This window comes from Gallinula chloropus (genome assembly GCF_964237585.1).
Source record: "Gallinula chloropus genome assembly, chromosome: 22".
Lineage (NCBI taxonomy): Eukaryota > Metazoa > Chordata > Aves > Gruiformes > Rallidae > Gallinula > Gallinula chloropus.
In genome coordinates, this window is record NC_140107.1 from 8,390,233 (window position 1) to 8,417,462 (window position 27,230).

General features: G+C 65.5%; 1 protein-coding gene across 1 annotated transcript; it reads left to right on the plus strand.

Annotated features, from left to right (window-relative positions):
* Positions 1–1,690: 1,690 nt before the first annotated feature.
* ADGRB2 (adhesion G protein-coupled receptor B2) lies at positions 1,691–22,840 on the plus strand (the record flags this gene model as incomplete). The annotated part of the gene is given in 32 exon segments (XM_084274400.1): positions 1,691–2,489; positions 7,042–7,126; positions 7,128–7,171; positions 8,429–8,611; positions 9,804–9,968; positions 10,915–11,079; positions 11,892–12,056; positions 12,137–12,238; positions 12,388–12,494; positions 12,938–13,132; positions 13,238–13,306; positions 13,411–13,519; positions 13,595–13,741; positions 14,506–14,581; positions 14,673–14,775; positions 14,932–14,975; positions 15,834–15,960; positions 16,537–16,640; positions 16,926–17,028; positions 17,270–17,420; positions 17,703–17,772; positions 17,911–17,977; positions 18,115–18,200; positions 18,780–18,878; positions 19,835–20,006; positions 20,126–20,221; positions 20,415–20,454; positions 20,612–21,270; positions 21,549–21,584; positions 21,933–22,037; positions 22,189–22,242; positions 22,646–22,840. Coding segments are annotated over 32 exon segments (4,722 nt in total).
* Between the last annotated feature and the right edge of the window lie 4,390 nt (positions 22,841–27,230).

The window sequence follows — 27,230 nt, forward strand, 5'->3', positions numbered from 1 at the left end:
GCTTTCCAGCTTTCCAGCAGCCGGTTTGTCCCAGCAGCAGCGGTGCAGGCGGGCTGGGCGCCGGCAGGAGCCGGGAAGGAGGGATGGGCGGATGGTGATGCTGGAGCATCCTTCCTCTCTGCTCCCGGGCGAGGGAAGCAAGCACCATCTTGTGTCCCTGCCAGGCTGCGGGAGCCCCCGGAGCTCGCTGCAGAGCGGCAGCGTGTCCCTGCCTGACCTCCTCTTCCTCCTCCTCCTCCTCTGCTGCCTCCTCCTCCTCCTCCTCCCATCCCAGGATCTCCCAGAGCCGTGAAGGGATGGGATGCCCCAGGGAGCCCCAGGTCTTTGCTGTACACTTGAGGAGCAGCAGTGGGGGATGCTCATGGGGGTCCCCTGCTCTGCCCCCCCCCTCCTTGGCTCCCTACTGCTGTGGGAGGGGGGGTATCTCCTGTTGAATTCCCCGGCGTCTCCCGTGAGTGAAGGTGGCTGCAGGGAAGTGGGGATTCCTTGTGTCACAGGTATCCCTGCTGACACTGTGGGGGTGCTGCCTGGATCTGACCCCAGACCTGGCTGCTCCCGCTGGCTCCATCCCAGCCCCTTTCTCCCCATGCCTGCATCCTGCTGGTGGGGGCCAGCTGCCAGCACTGAGCCCCCACGCTGCCGGGGTGGCAGGAGCCAAGGCCAGCCTGTTGCATGCAAGCTGGGTTATTTTTAGCTCTTTAATGTGCCCGTTGTGGCTTTGGCACAGGCTGAGGCTCCCTCCTCGATGAGCAGGGGGATGCCCCGGTACCAAGCCCTTGGCCAGGGATGCTCTGGGAGCAAGAGATGTTGTCTGGGGATGGAGAAGAGCATCCCTGGAGAAGAGCATCCCTGTGTCATGCTGAGTGCTTGGCATCCCCCATGCACAGAGTGGAAGGGAGCGGGGACCTCAATGATTTTGGGAATCACCCTCTGGCAGGTCATCCATCCCCTGTGGCTGCTTTCCAAACGTCCCCCTGCCATCCCCAGGGTGTCCCCTTGCTGCCACTGCCCTGGCAGAGCAGTGTTGACACGCGCATGGTGGCCTTGGCCTCTGTAGTGCCACACTCTGACCCTGCTTAATAAGGCCATCGCGTGTGTTATTTTATTAATGAGTTATTAAAAAGCCATCCATGGTGATGCTGCTGCAAACCCAGCGTGGTGTCCAAGAAATGCCTACTTCAAGGACTGCTCGCCCCATGCTGGGCGCTTGTGGTGGGTTGGGGGACAGAGTGCTGTTGGGGTGCCTGTGCACCCCCAGCACATCACCCTGGGCTCCTGGCCTGTCCCCAGGGTGCTCCAGGGCACCAGCAATAGCTGTGAGGGTTTTTATAGCCCGTCTGGGCAGGAGCTGTTGGGTGGCTCCTTGCCCAGGCTGCGCTTGGGGGTCTGCTGGCTGTGGGTCTCTCCTCTGGTGGTTTTGGGTCAACGTCCCAATCCCCAGCCCAGGGGATGGGCCAGGGGTCTCCAGTGGCACCCCCTGCCTGCAAGGTGTCAACTGGAGACATGGACCAGCTGGGATGCTGCTCCCACGCTGCCTGGGGCTCGCTGCCCATATGAACCCCCCACCCGCCCATACCAACCCTGCCACCCGCAGGCACCGTGGGGAACCCACAGCCAAGTGCCTCCCGGTAAGCATCTGCCTGTCTGTCTGTCTGTGCGTCTGTCTCTCCCGCAGGGCAAATGCCATAGGATGACCGCTGCTGGTCCCCTCTTACTGGCTGTGATATCGTCTCTCCTGTGGCTCACGCGGGGCTTCGACCCGGCTCCCAGCGCCTGCTCCGCTCTGGCCTCCGGCGTCCTCTACGGCTCCTTCTCCCTCAAGGACCTCTTCCCTACCATCTCCTCCGGCTGCTCCTGGACCCTGGAAAACCCAGACCCCACCAAGTACTCGCTCTACCTCCGCTTCAACCGGGAGGAGCAGGTCTGCACCCACTTCTCGCCCATGGTGCTGCCGCTCGACCACTACCTGGCCAACTACACCTGCGACCCCCGCGGCGAGGCCGCCAGCCCCCCGCCCGCCCAGCAGCGCCCCGAGGAGGAGGAAGAGGAAGAGGAAGAGGAGGAAGCCGAGCTGGAGCTGTGTGAGGGCGCGGGGCCCTTCACCTTCCTCCATTTCGACAAGAACTTCGTGCAGCTCTGCTTGGCGGCCGAGCCCGAGGCGGCCCCCCGCCTCCTGGCCCCCCAAGCCCTGGAGTTCCGTTTCGTGGAGGTGCTGCTCATCAACAACAACAACTCCAGCCAGTTCACCTGCAGCGTGCTCTGCCGCTGGCTGGAGGAGTGTCTGCAGGCTCCCGGCGCCCGCCGCTGCGGCTTCACCCACGCTGGCTGCAGCTGCCAGGCCGAGAGCCCGCCGCCGGCACCCCGGCGCAACGGCACCGCGCGGCACGGCGCCCGCACGCCCGCCCCGCCGCCAGCCGCCAGCGACTGCTGCCCCACTGACCTGCATTCTGAGAATGCCAATGAGTTCAACCTGTCCGAGGTCCCGCACGGTGAGTGGGGTGGGGGGGGGAGAGGGGGAGCCCCAGGGATGGGGCCCTGGTCTGTGTGTGATTCCTGGGGTGCTGGGCACGGTGCTGTGCAAAGGGGAAATCCTTCCTGTGCGTGTTCCCTGTGGCAGGAGGGTGCTGAGCATCACGCAGGGAAGATGTGTAATAGGTGAATCTCTGGGCAGGAGGGTGCTGAGCATCACACAGAGAAGCTGTGCAGTGGGTGAATCTCTGGGGCAGGAGGGTGCTGAGCATCATACAGGGAAGCTGTGCAGTGGGTGAATCTCTGGGGCAGGAGGGTGCTGAGCATCACACCAGGAAGCTGTGCAATGGGTGAATCTCCAGGGCAGGAGGGTGCTGGGCATCACACAGGGAAGCTGTGCAGTGGGTGAATCTCTGGGGCAGGAGGGTGCTGAGCATCACACAGGGAAGCTGTGCAGTGGGTGAATCTCTGGGGCAGGAGGGTGCTGAGCATCACACATAGAAGCTGTGCAGTGGGTGAATCCAGCCTGTGCACATATCCTGTGGCAGGAGGGTACACGCTGGGTGCTGGGCATCATGCATGTACCTTGCCTGTGCACGTACCCCAGGGCAGGAGGGTGCTGGGCATCATGCAGGGAAACTGTGCAAGGGGTGAATCCAGCCCATGTATGTATTCTGGGGGCAGGAGGGTGCTGGGCATCATGCAGGGAAGCCATACAATGGGTGAATCCTGCTTGTGCACATATCCTGGGGCAGGAGGGTGCTGAGCATCACACAGGGAAGCTGTTCAATGGGTGAATCTCTGGGGCAGGAGGGTGCTGGCCATCACAGAGGGAAGCTGTGCAATGGGTGAATCCCTGGAACAGAAAGGTGCTGAGCATCACGGAGGGAAGCTGTGCAAGGGGTGAATCCAGCCCATATATGTATTCTGGGGGCAGGAGGGTGCTGAGCATCACGGAGGGAAGCTGTGCAGTGAGTGAATCCAGCCCATGCACGCACCCCAAGGTAGAAAGGTGCTGTGAACCACACAGGGAATCTCCCAGCCCCAGGAGCACCTTGTCCAAGTGATGCTGGGGCTCAGCAGAGCCGCAGCTGGTGCTGCCCTGGCCGTGGTCTGGCCAGGCCCTGGTAGCATCTCTCCCCACCGCGCTGGCCCCGGGTGTTTGCCGTGGCTGCGCTGGCACAGTCAGCACGGCCCTGGGGCCTCCTGCCACCTTCCCAGCACAGCGTGGCCGCTCTCCAGGCTGGGAGCAGGAGCCCTGTCACTCTGCATCGCTGGAGACGTGGAAAACAATTTACAGGTAAAATGACCCTTTCCCGTGGCAAATTACCCTTGACTGCTGCAGCCCCGGCGCTTGTTATTCCAGGCAGGATGTCACGGCACGGCACGGCCGGGCTATTAACCAGGTGGAATGAAGCCATTTGCTTGTTATGGAATTGCAGGAGCCTCAAGAGAAGATAAAGCAGCCACGCTCTCCCCTGCCCGGGGCACTGGGGTCGGGCTGCTGGTGGCAGGGAGCCTCCTCGCTGGAGCGCTCCCTTTGAGATGATGCAGGGTGGGGGTTTGGGGCACATCTGGCCAGATGTTTCCCCCCACTCCCCCCTCTTGTTGTGCCAGCCCTGGGTGATGAACGGGGAGGAGCGATCCCCAACTTAGCAGCGCAGGGGCTTTATCCAGCAGATTAGGTGCTGGTGCTGGGCTGTGGGGATATATATAATTTCATTGGGCTTTAGCGTTTATTCCAGGAACTAAATGTCATTACGGGCAGATCCCCAGCTAAATCCCTGGTCCCTTACAGCTACGGGGTTACAAATCGCCTCATCCCGAGAGGAGCTGCTTGAGCTGATTCTATTTGGGGGGAGTTTCCTTTCCTTTCCCCCCGCTCCTCCTTCAAATGCAACTCCAGCAGCATCCCTGGGGCTGGGGCTGGGTGTCATCCCCCAGCTCAGCCTGCCTGGTTCTCTGCCCTCGACACCCAGGGCAGGGATGCTGCCACCCTGGGGCAGCAGGTACCACAAGGCTGTGGATGCTCCATCCCCTTCCTGCTCCAGGGTGTTTCTGTGCCTCCCTGCAGTGGGTTTGGTGGGGGTTAGTGGGGCTGAGTGGGACTCAAAGAGGGATGGGGTGCTGGGACTGGGGGTCCCCACAGGCCTGGCACACTCCGGCACCGAGCTGCTCGCCGCTGGCACACCGACCTGCTGCAAGGGTGAGTGTGAACTCCAGCTCCTTCCCCAAATTGCATTTGACATTCAATTAAAACCCGGAGGCGGCGGGAGGGACGGTGTCACTGCGGTGCTGGAGTCACAAGGGTACTGCAGTCCCTCAGCCGCCCCCCGTGCCACGCCGCTGCCAGCCCCCTGCCCCGCATTTCCAACCCCCCCAGGGGGGTGTTCGCCCACATCCCTGGGCTGGCCCGTGGGGCTGTGGGGGTGGATCACAGAGCACCCTTCATGGCAGTGATGATGGTGGGGGGGGGGGGTCCTGGGCTCCCACCTGGCCTCCCCCCAGCACCCCACAGGGTGGAGAATGGCCGCCTTTCAGGGTGGCGGTGGCAGGCAGGGCCGGGGGGCTGAATGGCGCCTGTGAGCGGAGCCTTGGCGGGCGCCCAGCGCTGATCTCACCGGCTCTGCTCTGCCGAGCGCCGCAGCCGCGCCGCGGGGCCTGGCGCCCGACCAGCCGCGTCCCGGGGCTCCCCGCTCCCCGCCGTGGCCCTGCCCTCGGGGGTCCCCAGCACCCGTGACGTCCCCTCTGTGGTACGGCGCTCCTGGGGGGGCTGTGAGGGACACACATGGGTGTAGCTGGGGGAGATGCTGCCCCAGTGCGACGTAGTGCTGAGCCCAGGCAGGTGGAAAAGCAGGGATGGGCCTAGGGATGGGGATGGAACATTGTGGGGTGACACCGGGGGCAGTGGGAGGGGGGGTCTTTAGTGGGGATATAGCCCGTCCTGAGCCTGCAGCTCTGGGGCTGGGGGCTTCCAACCCAGCCCTTGCTCGGAGCTGCGTTCCCCTTGCTACAAACCCTTCATTAACCAGCTCCCAGGGAGGCAATGCTGGCACAGGACCATGGCCACGGGCTTGTGGGGACTCGGCTACCCCTGGGAGACACCCTGGGCTCCCCAAAATCCCCCCCACCCCACCCCTTGCCCTTGCAGCCCTGTGGCTGTGGGGCACTGGAGGAGCCTCAGGGCGGGACTGGGTGCTGGGGTGGAGGGTGCTGGGGGCATCGGCAGCGGCGGCGCGGTGACGGGCGGGGATTTAGTGCTCTCTGCAGGGAATGGAATGTGGTGTCTCTGTCGAACACGGGCGGGCAGAGCGCCCTCGTATATCCTGGGGATTGATGGCTTTCCCGGGCGCACACCCTGACGCGCAGAGCTCTGCCGCGCTGCTCACGGGGGCGGGGGGCTTGGCCTGTGGGCAGACAGACAACCCACAGCCCCCACTCCCACCACAGGGCACCCCCTCGCCCTGCCTGGACCCCCCCTGCACCCCCATCCCCGTGCCAGAGAGGGAGAGGAGCGCAGGGTACCCGGCTGCACCGGTGGTGACTGGAGCCTGGGCAGGGGTTACGCTGGGTGGAAGATGAGAGTCAGTAAACCTGGGTCTGGTGTGTGGTGCTAATAAGTGTTGGCACCGGCAGAGCTCCCTGCCCGGGGCTCAGACATCCCCTGTGTGTGTCGAGAGGAGGCTGCAGTGTACCTGGGGCCACCCCACCAGTGCCCCTGTGTCCCCTCTGTCCCTTGGGAGCATCATCATGCTCAGGCTGGCTGGCATGGCAGCAGGGTGCCTGTGGGGTTTTGGGGAGGGGGTCCCGTGCCCAGGGTGGCATCGATGGTACCCATGAAGCCCCTGCTGTTTGCCATGGCACGTGGCATCTGCCAGCAGCAGCATCCCTGGAGCTGCCATGCCGTGCCCAGCGTGGGTGCATGGGAGCTTCCTGGCATCCCGCACCCAGGTATGGAGACAAGAGACCCTGCTGCAGGGCAGGGGGTGGCCCTGGGGTGAGGGGGGGGATGAGGAAGGCGTCCCCCCCTGCGCCCGCAGCCGCGCTTCCCGCCGAGCCCTCCACATGCCAGTTAATTTCACGCCAAGTGCTCTTGATGGATCTCTTGTTATTTTTGGTGAGCTGAGCCATAAATTTGTGCCACCTCACTGCAGCAAGCTGATCAGCAGGGGTGGGAGAGCACCCCTGCCCAGCATGGCAGGGGCACAAGGCACCCCAGCCGCACTGGGGACCCGGCACTCCCAAGCCAGCAGCCCCTGTGGTGGGGGTTGGCATGTCTGGGGGAGCTGTGGTGCATTGTTGGGGTCTGTGAGGGTGCTTGGCCACGCTCAACAACCTTGGGGGTCTGGTGCAGTGTGGGGCCAGGAGTCCCTGTATCCTGCCTGTAATCCATGATCCCTTGACCCATGGTGGCCCATGCCTCTCCCCATGCCTCTCCCCATGCCTCTCCCCATGCCTCTCCCCATGCCTCTCCCCATCCCTCCCCCCATCCCTCCCCCCATCCTTCTCCCCATCCCTCCCCCCATGCCTCTCCCCATCCCTCTCTCACCACAGCACTCCCCTCTCTTCCAGGCAATGCCATCGAGGAGAACCAGAAGGTGAAAACCCAGTGGCCACGCTCAGCAGACGAGCCGGGCATCTACATGGCACAGACAGGTACCGGCACGGCCCCGGCACGCGGCGCTGGCGGCGCGGAGCTCCAGTGCCCAGCCACAGGCAGGGATGATGGAGACAGAGTGACTCTCTTCTGCTTCCTGCCCACGGACTGACTTAATTTGCTCCATTTATATATTTTTCCTTTACACCTTCCTCCGAGGGTTGTAAAGTGGGGAGAAAAAAAAAAAAAACCCAACCCCATTAATTGTTTCGTTCAAATGTGTTTATTTGGCAAATCCATCTGGGTAATTTGAGCACACGGCTCCCCCCTCCCCAGCCCTGCCTGATTTATGGTCGGAGGGCTCGGAGGCGAGCGGGAGATGGATGAGCCCCGGCGCTGGGAGAGGAGCTCTGCTCCGTGTGCCTGGCATGCAGATGTCCTCCCAGGGATGCTCCGAGCTACACTCGGGTGCTCCCATCCCTTGGGAGCTGCTGGGCAGAGCGTGGGGTGACCCCCCACACAGTGACATGGTCTGGTCGCTGGTTCCCTGGTCTGGAGCCTGTATCCCACCTGTCTCCAGGACTAATCGTCCCCTTTGTATTCCTTGTTAATTGAAACTGATGGCCTCTCCTCCTGGCCTGTCCGATAGCTTCAGAGGCATCATCAAGCTTAATAAGAGGAGGGTGGTTGGAAATGTCAGTGCTGTGCCTGGGCGGGGAGAGGGAGCCACAACGGATGCTGTCCCTCGTGCTGGGTGTGACCCTGTGTCCCAACCCCTTCCTGGGGGGCTGCGTGGGCTCCTTCACCTCCCTACATCCTCCCTGTCATCCCTGTCCCTCCTGGCACATAATCCTCATCCTCATCCCTGTCCCTCCCCCCCAGCACATCATCCTCACCCCTGTCCCCCCAGCACATCATCCTCATCCCTGTGTCCCCCCAGCACATCATCCTTATCCCTGTCCCTCCCCCCCAGCACATCATCCTCACCCCTGTCCCCCCAGCACATCATCCTCACCCCTGTCCCCCCCCAGCACATCATCCTTATCCCTGTCCCCCCCAGCACATCATCCTCATCCCTGTCCCTCCCCCCCAGCACATCATCCTCATCCCTGTCCCCCCAGCACATCATCCTCATCCCTGTCCCCCCCAGCACATCATCCTCATCCCTGTCCCCCCCAGCACATCATCCTCATCCCTGTCCCCCCCAGCACATCATCCTCATCCCTGTCCCCCCCAGCACATCATCCTTATCCCTGTGCTGATGGGCCGCACATGCTGCCCGGCTGCATTCTCATCCCCCTCCCGGATGTTGGGCTCCTGGGACCTTCCCCACGCCCCCCCACGCAGCCCCCCGGTGCTCAGGCCCCGTGTCCCACGCAGGGGACCCGGCGGCAGAGGAGTGGTCCCAGTGGAGCGTGTGCTCCCTGACCTGTGGGCAGGGGTCCCAAGTGCGGACACGCTCCTGCGTCTCTTCGCCCTACGGGACGCTGTGCAGCGGGCTGCTCCGGGAGACACGGACCTGCAACAACACGGCCACCTGCCCAGGTATGGGGGGGGTGAGGGCATTGGGGGGGTGTGGGGGGGATTCGCTGCTGGCTGGGGGTGCCCACCCTAGCTGGGTGCAGGGTTGGCCCCAAAGGGCTGAGCAGGTGGGGGCTGGGGAGAGTGGGGATGTGATGCTGGGGGGTCTCTCACAGGTGGGGGTGGGCTGGGGGTGTGCAAGGATGTGGCTCTGTGTGGTGGTGCTGCCCTGGAAGCAGGCATTGCCCATCCCACCATGTCCAGGGATTCCTGGAGCCTCCATTGGCATCCCCCGCCCCTCCCCCCGCATCATCCCACCGTCCCCCCCGGTGGGAAACCACGGTGGGGAGCAGCAAGCAGGGGGCAGCATCTGGACTGGGTGCCCCATCCCCTCCCACCCACCACTCCTGCTGCCAGGGGTTTTGGCAGGGGTATTGCCAGCAGCCCCTCTCCATCCACCCTCCCAGCAAACACTGAGCTTCCCCAGGACTGGGGAAGGTTTGTGCTGGAGGCAAATCAGGGGCTGCAGCTCGTGCTGGGGGTCTCGGGGCTGGATGGCAGCCTGGCCCAGTGTGGTGGGGGGGTTCCCCACTCAAAGAGGGGCAGGAGGGGGCCAAGATGCCCTATGTTTTGAGGCAGGGCAGGCAGGGTGATGGGGGGCTCATGGGGCTGTGCTGTAGTCTGTTTGTCTGTGGCAGTGTCTGTGCGTCTTGGGTGAGATGCTGGGGATCGGAGGGGTCTTGGGGTGCTGCAGTGGTGCCCAGGCTGCTTTATCTGAGCCTGGGGTGTTTTGGGGGCTCTGCACCCCAAAAACACGTGTGTATGCCTGCTCCTCTCTGTGCTGGGGAGCACAGCCTTGTCCTGGCACTCGAGGGGATGCAGCAGGTCTTGGTGGAGCATCCTTTGGGATGCATGAGGACCTCGTGGGTCCCTGCACCCACAGGTGACACGTTTCGGAGGGGTGGCTGTGCCCAGCGTGCTGACACGGGCTGTGGGGAGCCAGGCTGGAGCAGGGGGGTGCGGTGGGATGCGCATCACCCGTACCAGGACCCCAGAGCAGGGTCTGGAGCATGGCAGGGAGCAGTGCTGAGCTCTTGGGGCGACGGTGGGGCAGGCAGTGCCAGGGGGATGCGGAGGGGAGCCAGGGACCGTGCCCAACTCCACCCAGGGCGCGAGGGGGCTGCGATGGGCAGGACCCCTCTGTGCTGTGTTGCAGTTCACGGCGCGTGGGAGGAGTGGTCCCCGTGGAGCCTGTGCTCGGTGACCTGCGGGCGAGGGGCCAGGACCAGGACGCGGCGGTGCGTGGCCCCGCAGCACGGAGGGAAAGCCTGCGAGGGCCCCGAGCTGCAGGCCAAGCCCTGCAATTTTGCGAGCTGCCCCGGTCAGTACCTCCCTCTCCCCCCTGCTCCTTCCCCCTGGCACTGCCGGGACACGGCACCGGCCATGAGCCGAGAGAGACCGGGGGCATCTCGGGCAGCGCTGGGGCACTCAGGTGCCGTGGCGTGGAGGGCACCCTCCTGTCCCTGAGGGAAGCTGGATGGAGAACTGGCTCCATCGGCCTCACCAGGGGGCTTGAGCCCCCACCACGGGCAGTGGAACCATGGGGGGAGCTGGTCCCCTCCCTCCTCTCCTGCTCTGGCTCACTGGCCTTGTGGTAGGCGCAGCCATGGTACCGGGGTGGCATGGGGATGTCGTGGGGCATCAGGGGGGGATGGCTGGAGGGGGCCAAAGGGGGTCTGTCTGCGCCGTCTCCATCCCTTCCTCTGACTGTGGTGGCACCCAGGGAGTTTCCAGCAGTGACATCAGGGCTGGTGTCACCACGTGTGGCGTGGTGAGGCTGGCAGCAGGCTGGCAGCAGGAGGGAGCACTGCAAAGGAGGGGTTATCCCCCCCATAGCACGTGACTTTTCCCATGCCCATCCCACTATGATGCTGCTGGGGTGATGGGGGGGGTCACAGAAGCTGTGACTGCTCCGTACAGCGGGGGCTGGCGGGTTTGGCACAGAGCGATGCCGGGTCTGCCAGGGGCTTGTGGAGGGTCCCACGAGCGTCACCGCGCATCGGGCTGGGTGTCACAGTGCAGCAGGACCGTGGGTGGCAGCAGCTGCTCAGGTGCTGGGGAGAGGCCAGTCCCGGTGACGGTTCCCCTGTGCCGGGCAGGATTTGGTGCTGGAGCTTGAGGTTGGTGCAGGAGGAACCCTCAGGACCGTAGGCTGGACCCGTTGCACGGAGAGAGCCCGGCGCGGGTGTCGGGGAGCTGGGGCCGTGCGCCCGAGGGGCCGCCGGCCCCGGCGTGGGGGCTGACGCCGCTCTCGCTTGTCCCCGCAGTGGAAGGGCAGTGGCTGGAGTGGGGCGCCTGGAGCCGCTGCTCCGTCACCTGCGCCAACGGCACGCAGCAGCGGACGCGCAGGTGCAGCGTCTCAGCCCACGGCTGGGCCGAGTGCCGGGGGGCCCACGCCGACGCCCGGGAGTGCTCCAACCCCACCTGTCCCAGTAAGGCCCCGCGCGCTGAGGGGGAGCGGGGTGGGGAGGAAGGCCACACGTGCTGCTGGCACGGCACGGCACGGCACGGCACGGCACACCAGCACACGGCCCAGCCGTGCAGCCGCTGCCGTGTCACCACCGGTGACACGGGGGATGCCGGCAGCCCCCTCCGCTGCGGATGCGGATGTGGGGGGAGCAGGAGCTGAAGGGTGATGTGGGGGGATAAGCAGCTGCCCCTCATTGTGCCGGTTGCTCCCTCCAGGCACATCCCAGCTGGAGGAGCTGGGTGTTTGTCCCGTGCCCTCGACCTGCGTCACGCTGGAGGGGACCCGGTGGTGCCCGGTGGCTGCAGGTCCTGGCGTGCTGTGGGTGTGCAAGCACGTGCGAGCTCTCACATGGCACAGGGGGCAGATCGTGGGGCTGGGGCCAGCTCTGGGGATGGGGGTCACACCCAGCAGTAGTCTGGCCAAAGGACGGACCCCCATCCTCACCCTGTCCTTTGACCCCGTCCTTCTCTTGTCCTTGTCCCCCCCGGCATCAGGTGCAGGGGGAGGCAGGTGCTGCGCCGCGGCTGCTGTGGCATCCAGAGGGAGGGAGCAGCTCTGCCCCGCTCTGAGGGTGCCCGTGGGCTGCCAGTGGGGCAGCGGCCGGGTGGCTGCACAGGGACGCTGCTCTGTTCTGATAGAGACTGAAATCACTGAGCCACGGATTTCACACCCCGTGGGGCTTTGGATTCATGGTGTGGGGTGGCAGCCGCTGCTGGGGCCCCATCAGCCCGTTCCCTCCGTGCTGGGTGTCCCACAGTGTCCCCATCCCCACAGCCGACAGCAAGTGGGGTCCCTGGAACCACTGGAGCCTCTGCTCCAAGACCTGCGACACGGGCTGGCAGCGCCGCTTCCGCATGTGCGAGGGCACCGGCGTGCAGGGCTACCCCTGCGAGGGCACCGGCGAGGAGGTGAAGACCTGCAATGAGAAGAAGTGCCCAGGTATGGAGCATCCCCCACCCTCCCCTGCCCATCACCCCGGGGTCTGGGCTGTGCCCGACTCTCCCTCTCACCCCCACCAGCCTACCACGAGATGTGCAAGGACGAGTATGTCATGCTGATGACCTGGAAGAAAACAGCTGCCGGAGAGATCATCTACAACAAATGCCCCCCCAACGCCACGGGTGAGGGGCGAGCATCTCCAGAACCCCCGTCCCAACACCCCCTGGAGCGGGGCAGGGGATGGCTGTGGGGTGCCAGGCGGTGCCACCCATCCTTGGCACCCCGGGAAGGCAGGTCCTGTGCCGGCACTGAACCAGCTTGTCCCACACAGGGTCTGCCAGCCGCCGGTGCCTGCTGAGCCCCCACGGCGTCGCCTACTGGGGTGTGCCCAGCTTCGCCCGCTGCATCTCCCACGAGTACCGATACTTGCATCTCTCAGTAGGTGCACGCTCTGGCGCGGCCCCCACACCCTCCCTTCCCCACCTCTGGGGGTCTACCCTGTCCCCAAGCCCCTGCCATCCCCACCCTGGGGCAAGGACACCCAGCGTCACTGCATGGGGAGACTGAGCCAGGGCTCCCAGGGCAGGGCTGGGACCCCATCGTAGGGCTGGAGGGGGACCCTGGTCTGAGCTGCACTCCTGCATCCTCAGGATGTGGCTGTTGGGATAGAAAGGGGGGTGTGTGTGTGTGTATGTCCCTCCCTGAGGCCCCCCCTGTGTCCTGCTGCCACCCTAATTAGTGCCATTAGCTCTGCAGCATCCCCCTGCCTGTGCTCCGGGGTTAGGGAGGGACTGTGGGGCACAGAGCGCTTCTGGGGGTGGTGTTGGCAGCCGAGTGACACTGGCGTGTGTCCTGTGTCCCCCTCCCCACCCCGGTACAAGCTACGGGAGCACCTGGCCAAGGGGCAGCGGGTGCTGGCGGGCGAGGGCATGTCGCAGGTGGTGAGGAGCTTGCTGGAGCTCATGGCCCGCAAGACCTACTACAGCGGGGACCTGCTCTTCTCCGTGGAGATCCTGCGCAACGTCACCGACACCTTCAAGAGGGCCACCTACACCCCGTCCAACGAGGACGTGCAGGTAGCGAGCGGGGGAACGGCGAGGGACAAACCCCCCCCCCCAGGGAGGTGGTGGTGGTGGTGGTCGGTCCCTGGACCCCAGCCCCGCTGAGCCCCGTCCCCGCAGCGCTTCTTCCAGGTGGTGAGCTACATGGTGGATGCGGAGAACCGGGACAAGTGGGAGGATGCCCAGCAGGTGAGTGGCACAGGGGCACGGGGTGGGTGGTTGGGGGCAGCCGGGATGTCCCCCACGGTGGGGGATGCATCCCGGCGGCTTCGGAGCTGGTCCTTCGCCCACAGGTCTCTCCCGGCTCCGTACACTTGATGAAGGTGGTGGAGGACTTCATCCACCTGGTGGGAGATGCTCTGAAGGCCTTCCAGAGCTCCCTCATCGTCACCGACAACCTGGGTGAGCGGCCGGGTGGGCACGGGGCTCCGGTGGGCGCGGGGAGCCGGCCCGTGACTCCCACTCTGCCCTGCCCAGTGATCAGCATCCAGAGGGAGCCCGTCTCGGCCGTCTCCAGCGACATCAACTTCCCCATGAAGGGGCGCCGGGGCATGAAGGATTGGGCCCGCAGCTCCGAGGACAAGCTCTTCATCCCCAGGGAGGTGCTCAGCCTCGCCTCCGCCGGTGAGGCAGGGCTGGGCCACGGGAGCCAGCCCAGCACGCTCTGCATGTGTGTGCACACGTGTGTGTTGGCATGCACACGTGTGTGTTGGCATGCACACGTGTGTGTTGGCATGCACACGTGTGTGAGAGCATGCACGTGTGTGTGTTGGCATGCACGTGTGTGTGTTGGCATGCACGTGTGTGTGTTGGCGTGCACACGTGTGTGGGGGCATGCACGTGTGTGTGTCGGCATGCACACGTGTCGGCATGCACACGTGTGTGTTGGCATGCACACGTGTGTGTCGGCATGCACACATGTCAGCATGCACGTGTATGTGAGCATGCACACGTGTGTGTGAGCATGCACACGTGTGTGTGAGCATGCACACGTGTGCGTGTCAGGATGCACACGTGTGAGCATGCACACGTGTGTTGGCATGCACATGTGTGTTGGCATGCACACACACATGTGTCAGCATGCACACATATGAGCACCTGCCCGGCGCTGCATACCTGCACACCACACGTGTGGCACAGCGTGCCTTGGCACACCTGTATGACCACACCTGTATCCCGGCGTGCGCACACGTGGGGTTGTGTGGCTGGGAGTGTGAAGCAGCCTCCGGCCAGCCCGTGTGCCCACGGGCTGTGCTGGTGCTGGGGAGGGGCGTGACGTGTCCCCTCAGGGGCAGACCTGAGGCTCTCACACGCGTGTGTGCCCGTGGAGCCCACGCGTGCGGCGGGCCCTGCGTCACGGTGCCGCTTCCCTTCCCCTCTCCCTGCAGAGGCGGATGAGTCGTCCCACTTCGTCATCGGGGCCGTGCTGTACCGCACGCTGGGGCTGATCCTGCCCCCTCCCAGGTGAGTCAGGCTGCCTGCTGTGTCCCCCCCCCCCCACACACACCCCCCCGTGTCCCCCATCCCTGTGTGACAGTCCTGCTGCTCCCCGCAGGACCCCCCTGGCTGTCACCTCCAAGGTGCTGATGGTGACGGTGCGCCCACCAACCAAGCCTGCGGAGCCCCTTGTCCTGGTGGAGCTCTCCCACATCATCAACGTGAGTGGTGTGTCCCCATCCTGCCCCCCCGTGTCACCGTGCCACTGTAACGCCCTCGGTCCTGCGTGGGTCCCCCTCCCCATGAGCCAAACCCCCTCCCTGGGGCTGGGAGTGGGGCAGGGGGGGACAATCACTGACCTGTCCCTCTGTCTGCAGGGCACGTCCCACCCGCAGTGCGTCACCTGGGACTATTCGAGGACGTGAGTGGGGGGCATGGGGGGTACAGGGGGTTTTTGGGTGCTGGGCAGCGAGTCTGGCTTGTTCCGGTGCCCTGTCAGGCCCTGGGGAGGTGGTGGGAGGGATGGAGAGGGGGGCTGGTCCCTTCCCGTAGCTGAGCCCCCCTGGCTGGGGTGGGGTCTGGGCTGCCACAGGATGGATGGGGCGCGGGGTGACCCTGGGGATGGATGTCCCCAGCCTGACAGATGTAATCTGTGAGTGTGGAGCCTGGTGCTGGTAGGGCACAATGGGGGGAGTGGGGGGCACAGCCAGGCAGGGGGTGGTGGGGCTGGGCACCCCTCACCCAGTTGCCTCTGGGTGACTCTGGACCTCGGGGTCCCTGGTTCCCATTCAGCTCCTGTATTGACAGGGAAGGCACGTGGGTGAGATGAGTGTGTCAGGTCTCAGCCTCTCCCCCCCCTGGGGGAGCTGCATCCCCAGCTGTCCCACAGACCCAGTTCCCAGTTTCCCTGCCTTGCTGAGAGCAGTGGCTGCTCTTTCCATAAATAGCCAGCATCGTAGCGGGGCACCCCCCTCCCCACTCCCTCCCGAGGGGGGGTCCCATGGCAGGAAGGGAGCATCACCTGCTCCCGGGCAGGTCTGGCTTTGGGAGCCATGGCACAAGGGTACTGGGCATCCCTGGGACTGCCTTGTCCCCCCTCCATCCCCACCACCCCTCTTCCCAGGCCTGGCCCCCTCTCTCCCCCGGCTCCCCTCGTCCCCCATCTGCCTCCTCCCAGGCGGGGCCCAGCGAGGGTTAACTGGGAGAGGCGTGAGGGGCTGCCTGTGTGTTTGATCATGTCCAATTGCTCTCCCTCTCTCGCCCTGGGCCCATTAATCAGGGATGCTGGCTTGGGAAACTGGGACACGGAGAGCTGCCAAACCCTGGAGACCCTCCCCGCACACACCAAATGCCAGTGCCGCCAGCTCGCCACCTTCGCCGTCCTCGCCCAGCTGCCCAGAGACCTGGTAGGGGACAGGATGGGGACAGGGATGAGGCTTCTGGGGACACAGGCCATGGATGGGGGGAGATCCCCGGGCTGCAAGGCCTGGTTAAGGTGGGGGTCCCAGGGGAGGATGGGGATGAGCAGAGGCTGCCTTGCCTGCAGGCACCTCGACAGGGTGGGGTGGGCGCTGGGGGTGTCTCCCACCACCCAAGGGAAGGGTCTCTGCAACCCCTGGTACCCTGAGGGTGGGCTTGGGGGGGTTAGGGGGATGTTGCTGTGGTCAATAGGGCTCACTATGGAGCATCGCTGTGTGTAAGGAGGGGAGGGGGCAGCCCCGGCCCCAGGCATCCCCCCACCCCATTGCTATTCCATCCGCATCCCCCGTCGGCATGGAGACGGCCATGGGTCCCCAGGAAGGCGCCTTGGCCGCGCCACCGCCACCACCGACCCCCTCCAGCTCAAGGGGGTCCCCAACCTGGGGGGAGGGTGGTAAAGGGGCCCAGAGCAGGGCAGGGGGCTGGCAGGGAGCCTCCATGGAAGGGGGAGGACCATGCTCAGCTGTCTGTCCCCCCCCACCAAACCCTGGGACCCCCACCAGGCCATGGACTCCTCGGGGACCCCGTCGGTGCCGCTGATGATCGGCTGCGCCGTCTCCTGCATGGCCCTGCTGACCCTGCTGGTGATCTACGCTGCCTTCTGGAGGTGACACGGGGACACGGGGGGCAGCTGAGGACACGGGGGGCAGCTGAGGTGCCGGACCCTCTGGGGAGGGGGCAGCAGAGGGGGGCACAGCACGAGCAAAGGCTCAGCATCCCTTTAATTGAAGTGCCACAGGGTGGGAAGAGATGAACACCGGCGGGTGGGGGGTACCCAAACTGCCTGGCACTGCCCCTGGCCCCACACAGCGCCTGCCCATGGAGTGGGGGTACATGGGATGGGGCTGTGGGGTGGGCTGGCACCCCGTCCTTACGCTGCTCCTGCCTGCAGGTTCATCAAGTCGGAGCGCTCCATCATCCTGCTCAACTTCTGCGTCTCCATCCTGGCCTCCAACATCCTCATCCTGGTGGGACAGTCCCAGATGCTCAGCAAGGTGGGTGCCAGCGCCGTGCCCCGGGGCTTGCGGGGTGCCCAGCCAGGCGCAGGGGCTGCAGTGGGGTCCCAGCCCTCTCTTCCCCAGCCTCATCCCAGCAGCAGATTGGATTGGGATTAACTCGATCTGGGGATTAAATCCTGCCCAGGCGTGGGAGTTTAACCGCCGCCGTGCCGGGGGCATGGCTGTGGTGGTGCCACGATGCCTCCCCTCCCCTCCATCCCCCCTGACATCCCCGCAGGGTGTGTGCACCATGACGGCAGCCTTCCTCCACTTCTTCTTCCTCTCCTCCTTCTGCTGGGTGCTGACGGAGGCCTGGCAGTCCTACCTGGCGGTGATCGGCCGGATCCGGACACGCCTGGTCAGGAAGCGCTTCCTGTGCTTGGGATGGGGTAAGAGCCTGGTGGGGCTGGTCCCAGGATGGGGGCAGGGAGAGGAGGTACCCTCCCTAATGTACCCTCAGGGTGATCCAAAGGGGAAACTGAGGCACAGCTGAGGAAAGCAGACCCAGGTGTCTGGTCCCTTTGAAGTGACACCCTGACTGGCCGGGCTGTGGGGAGCTGACAAAGGCCCCACCCCTGTCCCAGCCCGTGGGGACTGGCACTGTGGCAGCATTGGGGGGGGCACAGTGAGACCCCCTCCCCTGCAACTCCAGCCTCCTCTCTGCTCTCCAGGGTTGCCAGCACTCGTGGTCGCCGTCTCTGTCGGCTTCACACGGACCAAAGGCTACGGGACGGCCAACTAGTACGTGGGGATGGGGTGGGGGGACATAGGGCTGGGCGTGGGGGCTGCTCCAGGGGGGCTTCTCCGGGCTGGCAGAAGTGCCAGGAGCAGGGGATGGGGACAGGAATGTCCCTGCTGACACACCACGGTCCCCTGCAGCTGCTGGCTCTCGCTGGAGGGGGGATTGCTCTACGCCTTCGTGGGCCCCGCTGCCGTCATCGTGCTGGTGAGCTGGTGTCCCCCCCCTCCTCCCCCAGCCTTGGCCTCCCCCAAAACTCACCCCAGAGCATGGCAGCTCCTGCCAGCCCCGGCTCAGGGGGTGCTCCATGCCCGGCTCTAACCCCGGCGCCGCTCTGGCCCAAGGTGAACATGCTGGTTGGCATCATCGTGTTCAACAAGCTCATGTCCCGCGACGGCATTTCAGATAAGTCCAAAAAGCAGCGAGCTGGGTAAGTGCCCTGCGCCCCACGGGCTGCCCCTGGGGCCGGCGCAGAGCACCCTGCCCTGCCGCGCCGCGGGGCGTGGCGTGGGGTCTCCTCTGGGAGCGGGCTGAGGACGGGGCAGACTTCATCGCATCAGTGAGCAGCGGGGGCCAAGCCCAGGGCAGCTGCAGCTTGGTTTTGGGAGGCTGCTGGAGGGGCAGTAGCTGGTGGGAGGGAGCTGTGGACCCCCCTCCCAGCCACTGGTGGAGGGGAGGGGGGGGGGCTGAGCCCTGCCTGCCCCATCCTGCTGCCGCTTGGCCGCCCCTGCTCGCCATTAACAACTGCTGCCGCCCTCGACTAACCCGGCTCTCTCTTCTCTCTCTCTTTTTCTTCTCCCATTTGCTTTCTGCCTGTGTCTGTCCATCCATCCGTCCGTCCATCCATCCATCCATCTGTGACCCATCCTTTCCCCCCATCCTCCCCTCCATCCCGCTCTCCCATGGCCTTGCTCCCCCCCAACCCCCCCGCCTGCATCCCCGCGTGGCCCGGTCCTGGCCGCGGGGTCCCGGGGTCGGGGGGGGTGTGGGGTGTGTGGTGGGCCCGTAGCTCCAAGCCCCCACCCTGCGGCAGCCTGCTGCTGAAATGCACCAAGTGCGGCGTGGTGTCCAGCGCGGCCATGACCTCCGCCACCGCCAGCAGCGCCATGTTAGTGCCCGCCACGCGCCCCCTTCGCCCCCCACACCCCGCCCCGAGCACAGCCTTGGACCCCCTGGGATGGGGTGTTGGGTGGGTGGGAAGCTCTGGGTATCAGCCCGGGTATAGTGGGTGGTGGGTTCTGGGTCGGCGGTCCCCTGGGGTAGGGGGATGGCTGTGTGCTCGGGGCGGCCCCCGGCGCGGGGTGCGCGTGCCCCCACCGCGGCCATCACGTCTGCATGGCATGGCTTCCCGCAGGTCACCTCATCTCTGGGGTTGGGGGGTGGGATGATGGGCAGGGAGGGGGGGGGGGCTCAGCTCCTCTTCCCTGGGGTGGATCGGGAAGCTCCCTGCACCATGGGGCAGTCCTGGCCTGGGGGGCATCCCCAGGACCCTCTTCCCACCCCATGAGCCCCCCCCGAGGTGCTGGTGGGGACGTGTCCAGCTGGGTTGGGCTGTGACCACCTCCTCCCCCCTGCTCAGCCCCAGTCCCTGCTCCCCAGGGTTTAGTTGCAATAGAAGCAGCCCCAAAACTCACTGCTGAAAACGAATGAACCCCCCTTTCTGCTCTTCCTGGGGCTGCGGGGGGTGGCGGTGGCCCCGTGTCCCCCCCAGCACCCCCCCTGCCAGCCGCACTGTCCATGCAGGGACAGGGATGTGCATGGGCTGGCTCGGTGGTGCCAATGGGGCTGTGCTGGGGCTGCTGGGGGCAGAAGGAGCCCGTGACACCCCCACATGCCTTAAGGCAGACGGTGCCCCCAGCACCCAGCCGGTGCCAGCTTGGGGATACCAAGGATGAGGGGACACTGGGGGGGCTGGTGGGGCACGTGGCATCAAGCAGGATGCTCACCCTCAGGTCTCGTTCAGCCCTGGCCACGCTCATGGGGCTGGGGGGCTGATGGGGGGGGGCTATCGTGGGGCAGCTCGGGCGCTGCGGGCTCACCCCGGCCCCTCTCTCCCTGCCCCAGGGCATCGCTGTGGAGCTCCTGCGTGGTCCTGCCCCTGCTGGCGCTGACCTGGATGTCGGCCGTGCTCGCCATGACCGACCGGCGCTCCATCCTCTTCCAGGTCCTCTTCGCCGTCTTCAACTCCGTCCAGGGCTTCGTCATCATCACTGTGCACGGGTTCCTGCGCAGAGAGGTGGGGTGACCCCGGAGGGGTGCCAGGGATGGGGAGGAGGGGGGGGACAGGACAGGGCACCCCTGGCCATGGGGCCATGACCGGCTCTGTGTGTCCCACCCCCCCTCCCCGCACCCCAGGTCCAGGACGTGGTGAAGTGTCAGATGGGGGTGTGCAGGAGTGAGGAGAATGAAAACTCGCCCGACTCCTGCAAGAACGGGCAGGTGCAGATCCTGGTGAGTGTGGCAGTGCCAGCAGGGAGCTGCTGGGGGCACCCATGGGCTGGCAGGGCAGGGATGCTCACCCCGGCTGGGGCAGGGTCCCGCCCCTTGCCTGGTCATGCCGGCCAAGATGCATTCATTTCCCCATCCCCTCCCTCCTCTTTCTCTCCTCTCTCTCTCTCTTTCCCCTCTCTCTGTGTTTTTATAGACAGATTTTGAAAAGGACGTTGACCTGGCGTGTCAGACAGGTGAGGTCACCCCAGAGCCAGGCACTGGGGACAGGGATGGCACTGGGAGGCACTGGGAGGGACAGGCAGTGTGCTGGGGGAACAGGGGTCAATCCAACCTCCCTCCCCCCCCGTGGGACCCCCTGGGAGCAGCTCTGACCCCGCTCCCTGCCCGCAGTGCTGTTCAAGGAGGTGAACACCTGCAACCCCGCCACCATCACCGGCACCTTATCCCGCATCTCCCTGGATGGGGATGAAGACCCCAAGCTCAACACCACGTCGGAAGGTGGCCTGGGCTTCTCCAGCCTCCCAGGGAACATCCCTCCCACCAGCATCCTGGTCCAGGTCCCGAAGATGACGCCCAACGTGGTGGCGGGTCTGGGGGAGCTGGGAGACCCCCCGGCACAGCAGCTCAGCCTGGAAGCGCCGGGTCCTGTCTACCTGTGCACGGAGAGCAGCCTGCGGCCCCTCGAGTACGGCTGGCTGCCGGCCCCCCAGCCCCCACGGGAGAGCGACTACATGGTGCTGCCCCGCCGGACCGGCAGCCTCAAACCCTTCCCACGGGACGAAGGCACCCTGGGGCCCGGCCCCGAGGAGGGGCTGCCTGCTGGGACAGGGCGCCCGGCGGCTGAGGGGGATGCTTACCCCAGCTTCGTCGCAGTGGACCACGTCAACGTGAACTTGAACCAGCCCTATGGGACGGTGAAGGGCCCCTACGGGCTCCAGTTCAAGCAGCATCCCACCGTGCGGCAGATCCTGGCCTCGGAGCTGTCGGAGCGCAGCCGCACCATGCCCCGCACCGTCCCGGGCTCTGCCATGAAAGTGGGGTCTCTGGAGGTGAGCGGGGAGCCCTGGCTGTGTTCAGGGGGGTGGGAGACTCGTGGGCATGGGCAGAGCTGCCCCCGTGCCCGCTGCCCCCTCTCTGGGGGTGGCTTTTGCCCCGGGAGCTCAGCTGGTTGCCCCGTGTCTCCATCCGGGCTCCGTCCCCTGCGAACAGCGTGGTTTGGGGCTGGGGTGCATCCCCCCTGCCCTGCTCCCCTCACATCCCAGACCCACAAAGACCTTTCCCTTTTCTTCTCCATCTCCTCCCCCCTGCTCTGCGTGTCCCCTGCCAGAGGAAGAGGTTACGATACTCTGACCTGGACTTTGAGGTAAGCCCAGACGCACTGGTGGCACTGGTGGCACTGTGTGGGGTCAGGCGCTGTCCCCTCCCAGGCAGACCCTGGGTTTAACCCCCCCAGGGATGGGACCACCATGTCCCTCATTCCCAGGAGTTGTATATCTGGTGATAATGAGCATCACTCATAATTAAAACGCCAGCCAGAGCGGTGCTGGGGCTCTGCTGCCCACCTGCACCCTCTGCCCCGGGGCCGGGGGTACCCCAGGAAGGCAGGGGATGAGCAGAGGGGGAGGGGAGGGGGATGGCAGGGGGGGAGTGAGCGTGTGCTGAGGGGTGTGGGGCCGTGCTGGATGCCACGGGCTCTGCTCTTGGCCCACAGAAGGTGATGCACACGCGGAAGCGACACTCGGAGCTCTACCACGAGCTGAACCAGAAATTCCACACGCTGGACCGGTACCGGGGCCCGGCTGCCGGCTCCTCCAAGGTGAGATCCTGGGGATCCCATCCTGCCCTGGTCTGCCCCCCCCACCACCACTACAGCCCTCCACCTCCCCCTGCATGGAAAAAGAGCATCCCTGGGGCGCTGGGGCATCCCTGGAAGGTGCTGGGGCTGAGCGCTGGGGCTTGTTCCACAGCGAGAGAAGCGGTGGAGCGTCTCTTCGGGCGGCGGGGAGAAGAGCACGGCCAACGTGAGTACCCAGCCCCCCTGAGCCAGCCCTGGGGACTGAGCCAGCCCTGAGCCAGCCTGGGTGGGGCTGGGGAGGCTCCAGGCCCCTTTAGAACTGGGTGGGATTCCCAATGTTTCTGAGCCCCGAAATTACTTTCCCTCCCCTGTTAAAGGTGCTGCTCCTCCAGCGAGCACCTCAGGGACACCCCAGGGGGGGTCTTCTGAGAGACCCCAGCCATACCATAGCGTTAGGAGTGGGAGGAGAATCTGCACCCAGCTCCTGGGGCACAGGGATGCGGCATGCGGGGCTCCTGGCCCTCAGGGATGCTGGAGGAGGGCGCAGCTGCCTCTTGCTCCAGGGTTGGGTGGTGACAGGATGGAGCTGTTCACCACCGTGCCTGCCTCAGCTTCCCCTCATCCCGCAGGATGGGGTCAGCCCCGGGGAACAGCAGCAGCAGCCGCCGGTTGCGCCGCCGAAGCCATGGAGCACGTTCAAGGCGATGACCCTGGGCGCCCTGCCCAGCGCCCAGCGGGACCGGCTGGAGCTGCGCTGCGCAGACTGGGAGGGTCCCTGCGCCGGGCTGGATGCGGCCGACGGAGACTTCCAGACGGAGGTGTGAGCCCCCCCACCCCGCCACGCGCCCACCAACACCTACACCCCCTCCCCGGGGCTGGATGAGCCAAGACAATGGGTTTGCTGCATCCTCCAAGGGTGGGGGGCTGGGGGGGGAGGGGGGTCCCTGCCTGGCCGGAGCTGTCCCCAGAGGAGGGGTCACGCTCTCCTTCCCTGGGCTGCAGCCGCCTCCTGCCCATCCTCGTGCGGTTTCTCCTCCCTCCGGACGCGGGTGCGGGTGGGACACGCGCATCCCCCCTCCCCTCACACCATCACCACCCCCCACCCACCACCACCACCACGCTCACCCACGGATCAGGCCTGCCCCCCCATCCCCTGCCCCCCAGCGCAGGCCCGGCCCTCGAGGCCGTTGGATCTTCGTTCTTTTCTACCGGGATGTTCCCTCACGCAGTGCACTGTGTGCACGCGAGCGGCCGGGCTGCCCGCGCCCACCCCCCGCCCCCCCAGACCCCCCACACCCAGCCCCTTCCCCAGGGGGGGTGCCACGGCCGCCCCCTCCCAGCCCTCCACGCTGTCCCCCCCCCTCCACGGGGCAGGTGCTGTCGTTGTTGGAAATAAAAGTTCACTCTCTGTGGTGCCGTGGGGCTGCGGCCGCCGCCTCGTGCTTCACGTCAGGGGGGCCAAATGGGGAGGGGGGTGGCCATCAGCCAGCCAGGACCCCTGCCCTGGCTGCTCACTGCCCTCCCCCCCCCCAGCCCCCTCCCTGCTGGGTCTGTGTCCCTCCCTGCATCCCTCAGCATCCCACTGCCCGGGGCTGAGCGCGCATCCCCACTCTGCTCCATAACCAGGCGCCTTATCGCCAGAGCCAAGAGCGGTAAATTACATGGTAATTAATCAATGAGCAAATTAGTAACTTTGGAGGCAATTACCCCGTGAGCCGTGGAAGCACAGGGCCTGGGGTCCCTCGTGCTGCTGCTGTGCCTGGCATCGGCACAGCCAGCGCTGGGCACTGCCCACAGCCCCGGTGCGGGGGGCTCTGGGGAGGGGTCGCTGCCCAGGATGGGGAGGGGCAGCCACCAGCTGTGGCTATGAACGCTGGGCTTGGGGTGCTGAGGCAGGGATGGAGGAGAGGACATCCCAGCCTGGCACTGTGGCTCTTGGCACCGCTGAGAGTTGCCCCACGGGCAGCTCAGCTGGGCCCTGGCATCAAAGCCCCTCGTGAGCAGGCAGCACCCTCTGGCACTCATGTCCCACCCCCCCAAAGGGATGGAGCTGGGGGGAGCCGTGGGGCTGGCAGTGACCCCCAGCTTCCCCCCTAGGGATGCCAGCACCACCAAGGGGCTCCTGGCAAAGGATGCTGCCCAGGTTGGACCAGTGGCCGTCCAAGATGCTGGAGGTGCTGTGCAGGGTGCTCAGCAAGCTCTGGGCACCCCAAACCCCTTGGGGAATGGGTCGTGTGTGTGTCCCCAGCCTCGCTGCCCCCAGGCAAGCTGTGCTTTTCCCTGCTGCAGCATCAATTAGTCCTCATCAGTGCAGGGCCAGGGCCAGAGAGAGGAGATGATTGCGAGATGAGGCGTGAAATTAGGCAGGGGAAAGGGGAGTGTCATTAACCCAACCTGCCTCGGGAGCTGCCAGCGCCCACGACAGCTCCATCAGTGCTGGGCACTGGCACAGCACTGGTGGGGGCACTGAGCATCCTCACAGGGGCAGCCCCATGCCTGTGAGAGAAGGGGGACCCCATGGGAGCCATAATGGGCTGTGGGATGGTCCTGGGCCAGCGTGCTGTGGGAGAAAGTCATTCCTTTGGGATGGGGCTGAGCGGAGGGAGCGGGCAGACACCTCCTCAGGCCGTGCGTGGTGATCCCTTCCCTGCCAGCACCAGCCCTGTGGTTTCCCACTGGCTCCTTTGGCTTCCCAGTGTCTTGCCAAAGCTCACTGGTTCCCACTGGGAACCCACAGTGTGGAGCAGTGTGCCAGGGGGTGCCTGTGGGGATGGGATAGGAGATGCTGCTCCCAGCCCCAGTGTGGCCGTGTTGGGGCTCTGGGGCAGGATGCAGCCCCTGGGGTGTGGGTGTGTGTTGGAGGGGGGGTCTCTCCCCAGCCCCTCAGTCTAAGGCTGAAGCACTACTTGAGTAACCCATCCCAGTATGGCCCAGTTCAGGTTTGAGGTGCGGGGAGAAGTGGGCTGGGGGCTGTGGCACAGGAGCGGGGAGGGGGCAACCGCCCTTGGAGGAGGTTAAGGGAAGGGGCCAAACACTCCCCCAAGAACTAGACCCTCCTCAAACAAAGCTGAGAGGGTAGATGGGGGTCCCCAGCCCCACACAGCCACCTCCTGCCCCTGGGTTCTCTGGCGCTGAGCTGGCACCAGCTCCAGTGGTGCAAGAGATGCTGGAGCCACAGCGCAGGGAGGGGGCCGAGGGGCCCAGCCCCACGGAGGGTGTGGGGTGGGCAGCTGGGGCAGCACTTCAGGGGTGATGCTGTGGGTCAGGGGTACCAGTCCCTCCCAGGGGATGCTCACCCGCTGCCTTGGCCGAGCTGCTAAATCTGCTCCCAGCAGCATCCCCTCGCTCCAGCTGCTGGAACCCCCCCCCAGCCCCACGCTTCGGGGGACACGGGGCCAGCTCTGGCTCCTCTCCTCTCCCTTCCCAGGCAAACGCAGCCCGGAGAGGTAGCGTCAGGGTTTCCTAGGGCATCTGTTGGCAATTAGCGGCTCTTATTACTCATGGAGACGCCATATGCGGCGAGGGAACGGAGCCCGGGCAGAGGCGCAGGCTCGCGGCGTGCTCCAGGAAGGGGGGGGATGGGGAGCAGCCCCCAGTCCGGGTCCAGGCAGCGGCTGGGGGATGCAGGGGGATCCGGGAGGGTGGGAGAGCTCTGGAGCCAGTTTCCATCTGCAGCTTCCATCTGAGCCAAGCCCCCCCCCCCATCCCCATCATCCCGCCCCCCCCCATCCCCCTCATCCCCCCCCCATCCCCCTCATCCCCCCCCCCATCCCCCTCATCCCCCCCCCATCCCCCTCATCCCCCCCCCCATCCCCCTCATCCCCCCCCCCCCTTTCGCCTCAGCGATAAAAACCCATCGGATGGGGGGGCGGAAATGATGGAGAAAGAGCTCTGAGGCTGCGCAGCCCACGGCAGCACGGGGTGGGGGGGTGGGGGGCGGTGGGACCCCCCCTCAGCCGCGTCTCCCTCCGTGTTTCACCACAGTATTTCCATGGGAAGAGGCAAAACCGGCTGGTTTCACCCCACGGAAAGAAACGGGCCCTGCCAAGCTGGGAAGGATTCCCACGGGCTCTTTCCTTCCTCGGGAATGCTGGAATTGGGGGGGTGGGGGGGGGTTGTGCCCAAGAAGTAAATGCTGAAGCACCGAAATCCTCACCACAGGAATTCCCTCCCGCCCATGGCCCGGGCCAGGGGCCAGCCAGGACCTCACCAGCCCCTGACCCCCCCCAAAACCCCAGCACTGGGGGATCAGGGGGGGCTGTGACATGGGCTGAGCTGGGCACAGGAGGTGGGGAGCCCTGTGGTAACGCTCAAGGTCGGAGGCAAATTGTCTCCAGCCCGAAAAGCTGCCGGGCTCTGCTGCAGCTCGTGTTTCTTGGCAGCCGGGGCGGCTGTTTCTTGGAAGAGCAGCTTCCCTCTGCTTTTTCCATGCCGGGATGGTGGGTAGGGGCCTGGGATCCTGCTTTCCATCCCCCAGCTCGGCATCCTGCCAGGGGATGCCGGCACAGGCTGGAGACAAACTGCTCCCTGCTTAGCTGAGCGCAGGGGGAAGGAGAAGCTGTTGGGTTTTCTCCCCGGAGACACGGAGCCCGTGCACCAAGGGAGCTGCATGGAGATGGGGTTTCCCTGCTCCCGGGGCTGGTGGGGCCCCTTCGTGCCACTGAGCTGGGGACAACCTACCCAGAGGAGCACGTTGGCAAGCGAGGGAAACTGAGGCACGGGAGGAGCAGCAGGACAGATGGGTGCAACCCCCCTGAAATGATTCACAGTTGATTCTGAGGGTCCCGGGAGCCGCTGGTGTTAGCAGGGGCTGGGGCTTGAGAGGAAGGGATGAGGCTGCCTTTCATCCCCACTCTGCTGCAGTGTGGGTTGGGGGGGCCTTGTGCTGGGGGGCAAGGGCAGGTCCCACCCATCCCAGCTGCCCCCCACCCACAAGACACACAGCATCCCCCCCTCCCCAAGCTCATGCACGTGGCTCGTTGCTGCCGGGTGGCCACAAACAAGGAACAGCTCGGGGTGAATAATTGCCCAATAACCAGGCATTACAAAAGTTGCGTTACATCTCGCACCCACTTGCTCTAATTACCCTTAATTACTACAGCAGGCAGCTCACAGGAGAGCGGAGCTCCCTGTTGGAGCATCTTGGGGGCTGTTGGCTGGATGAATGGCAGAGCTGAGCTGCTCCTCAGAAGCGGCACCGCTTGGTTTGCCCGC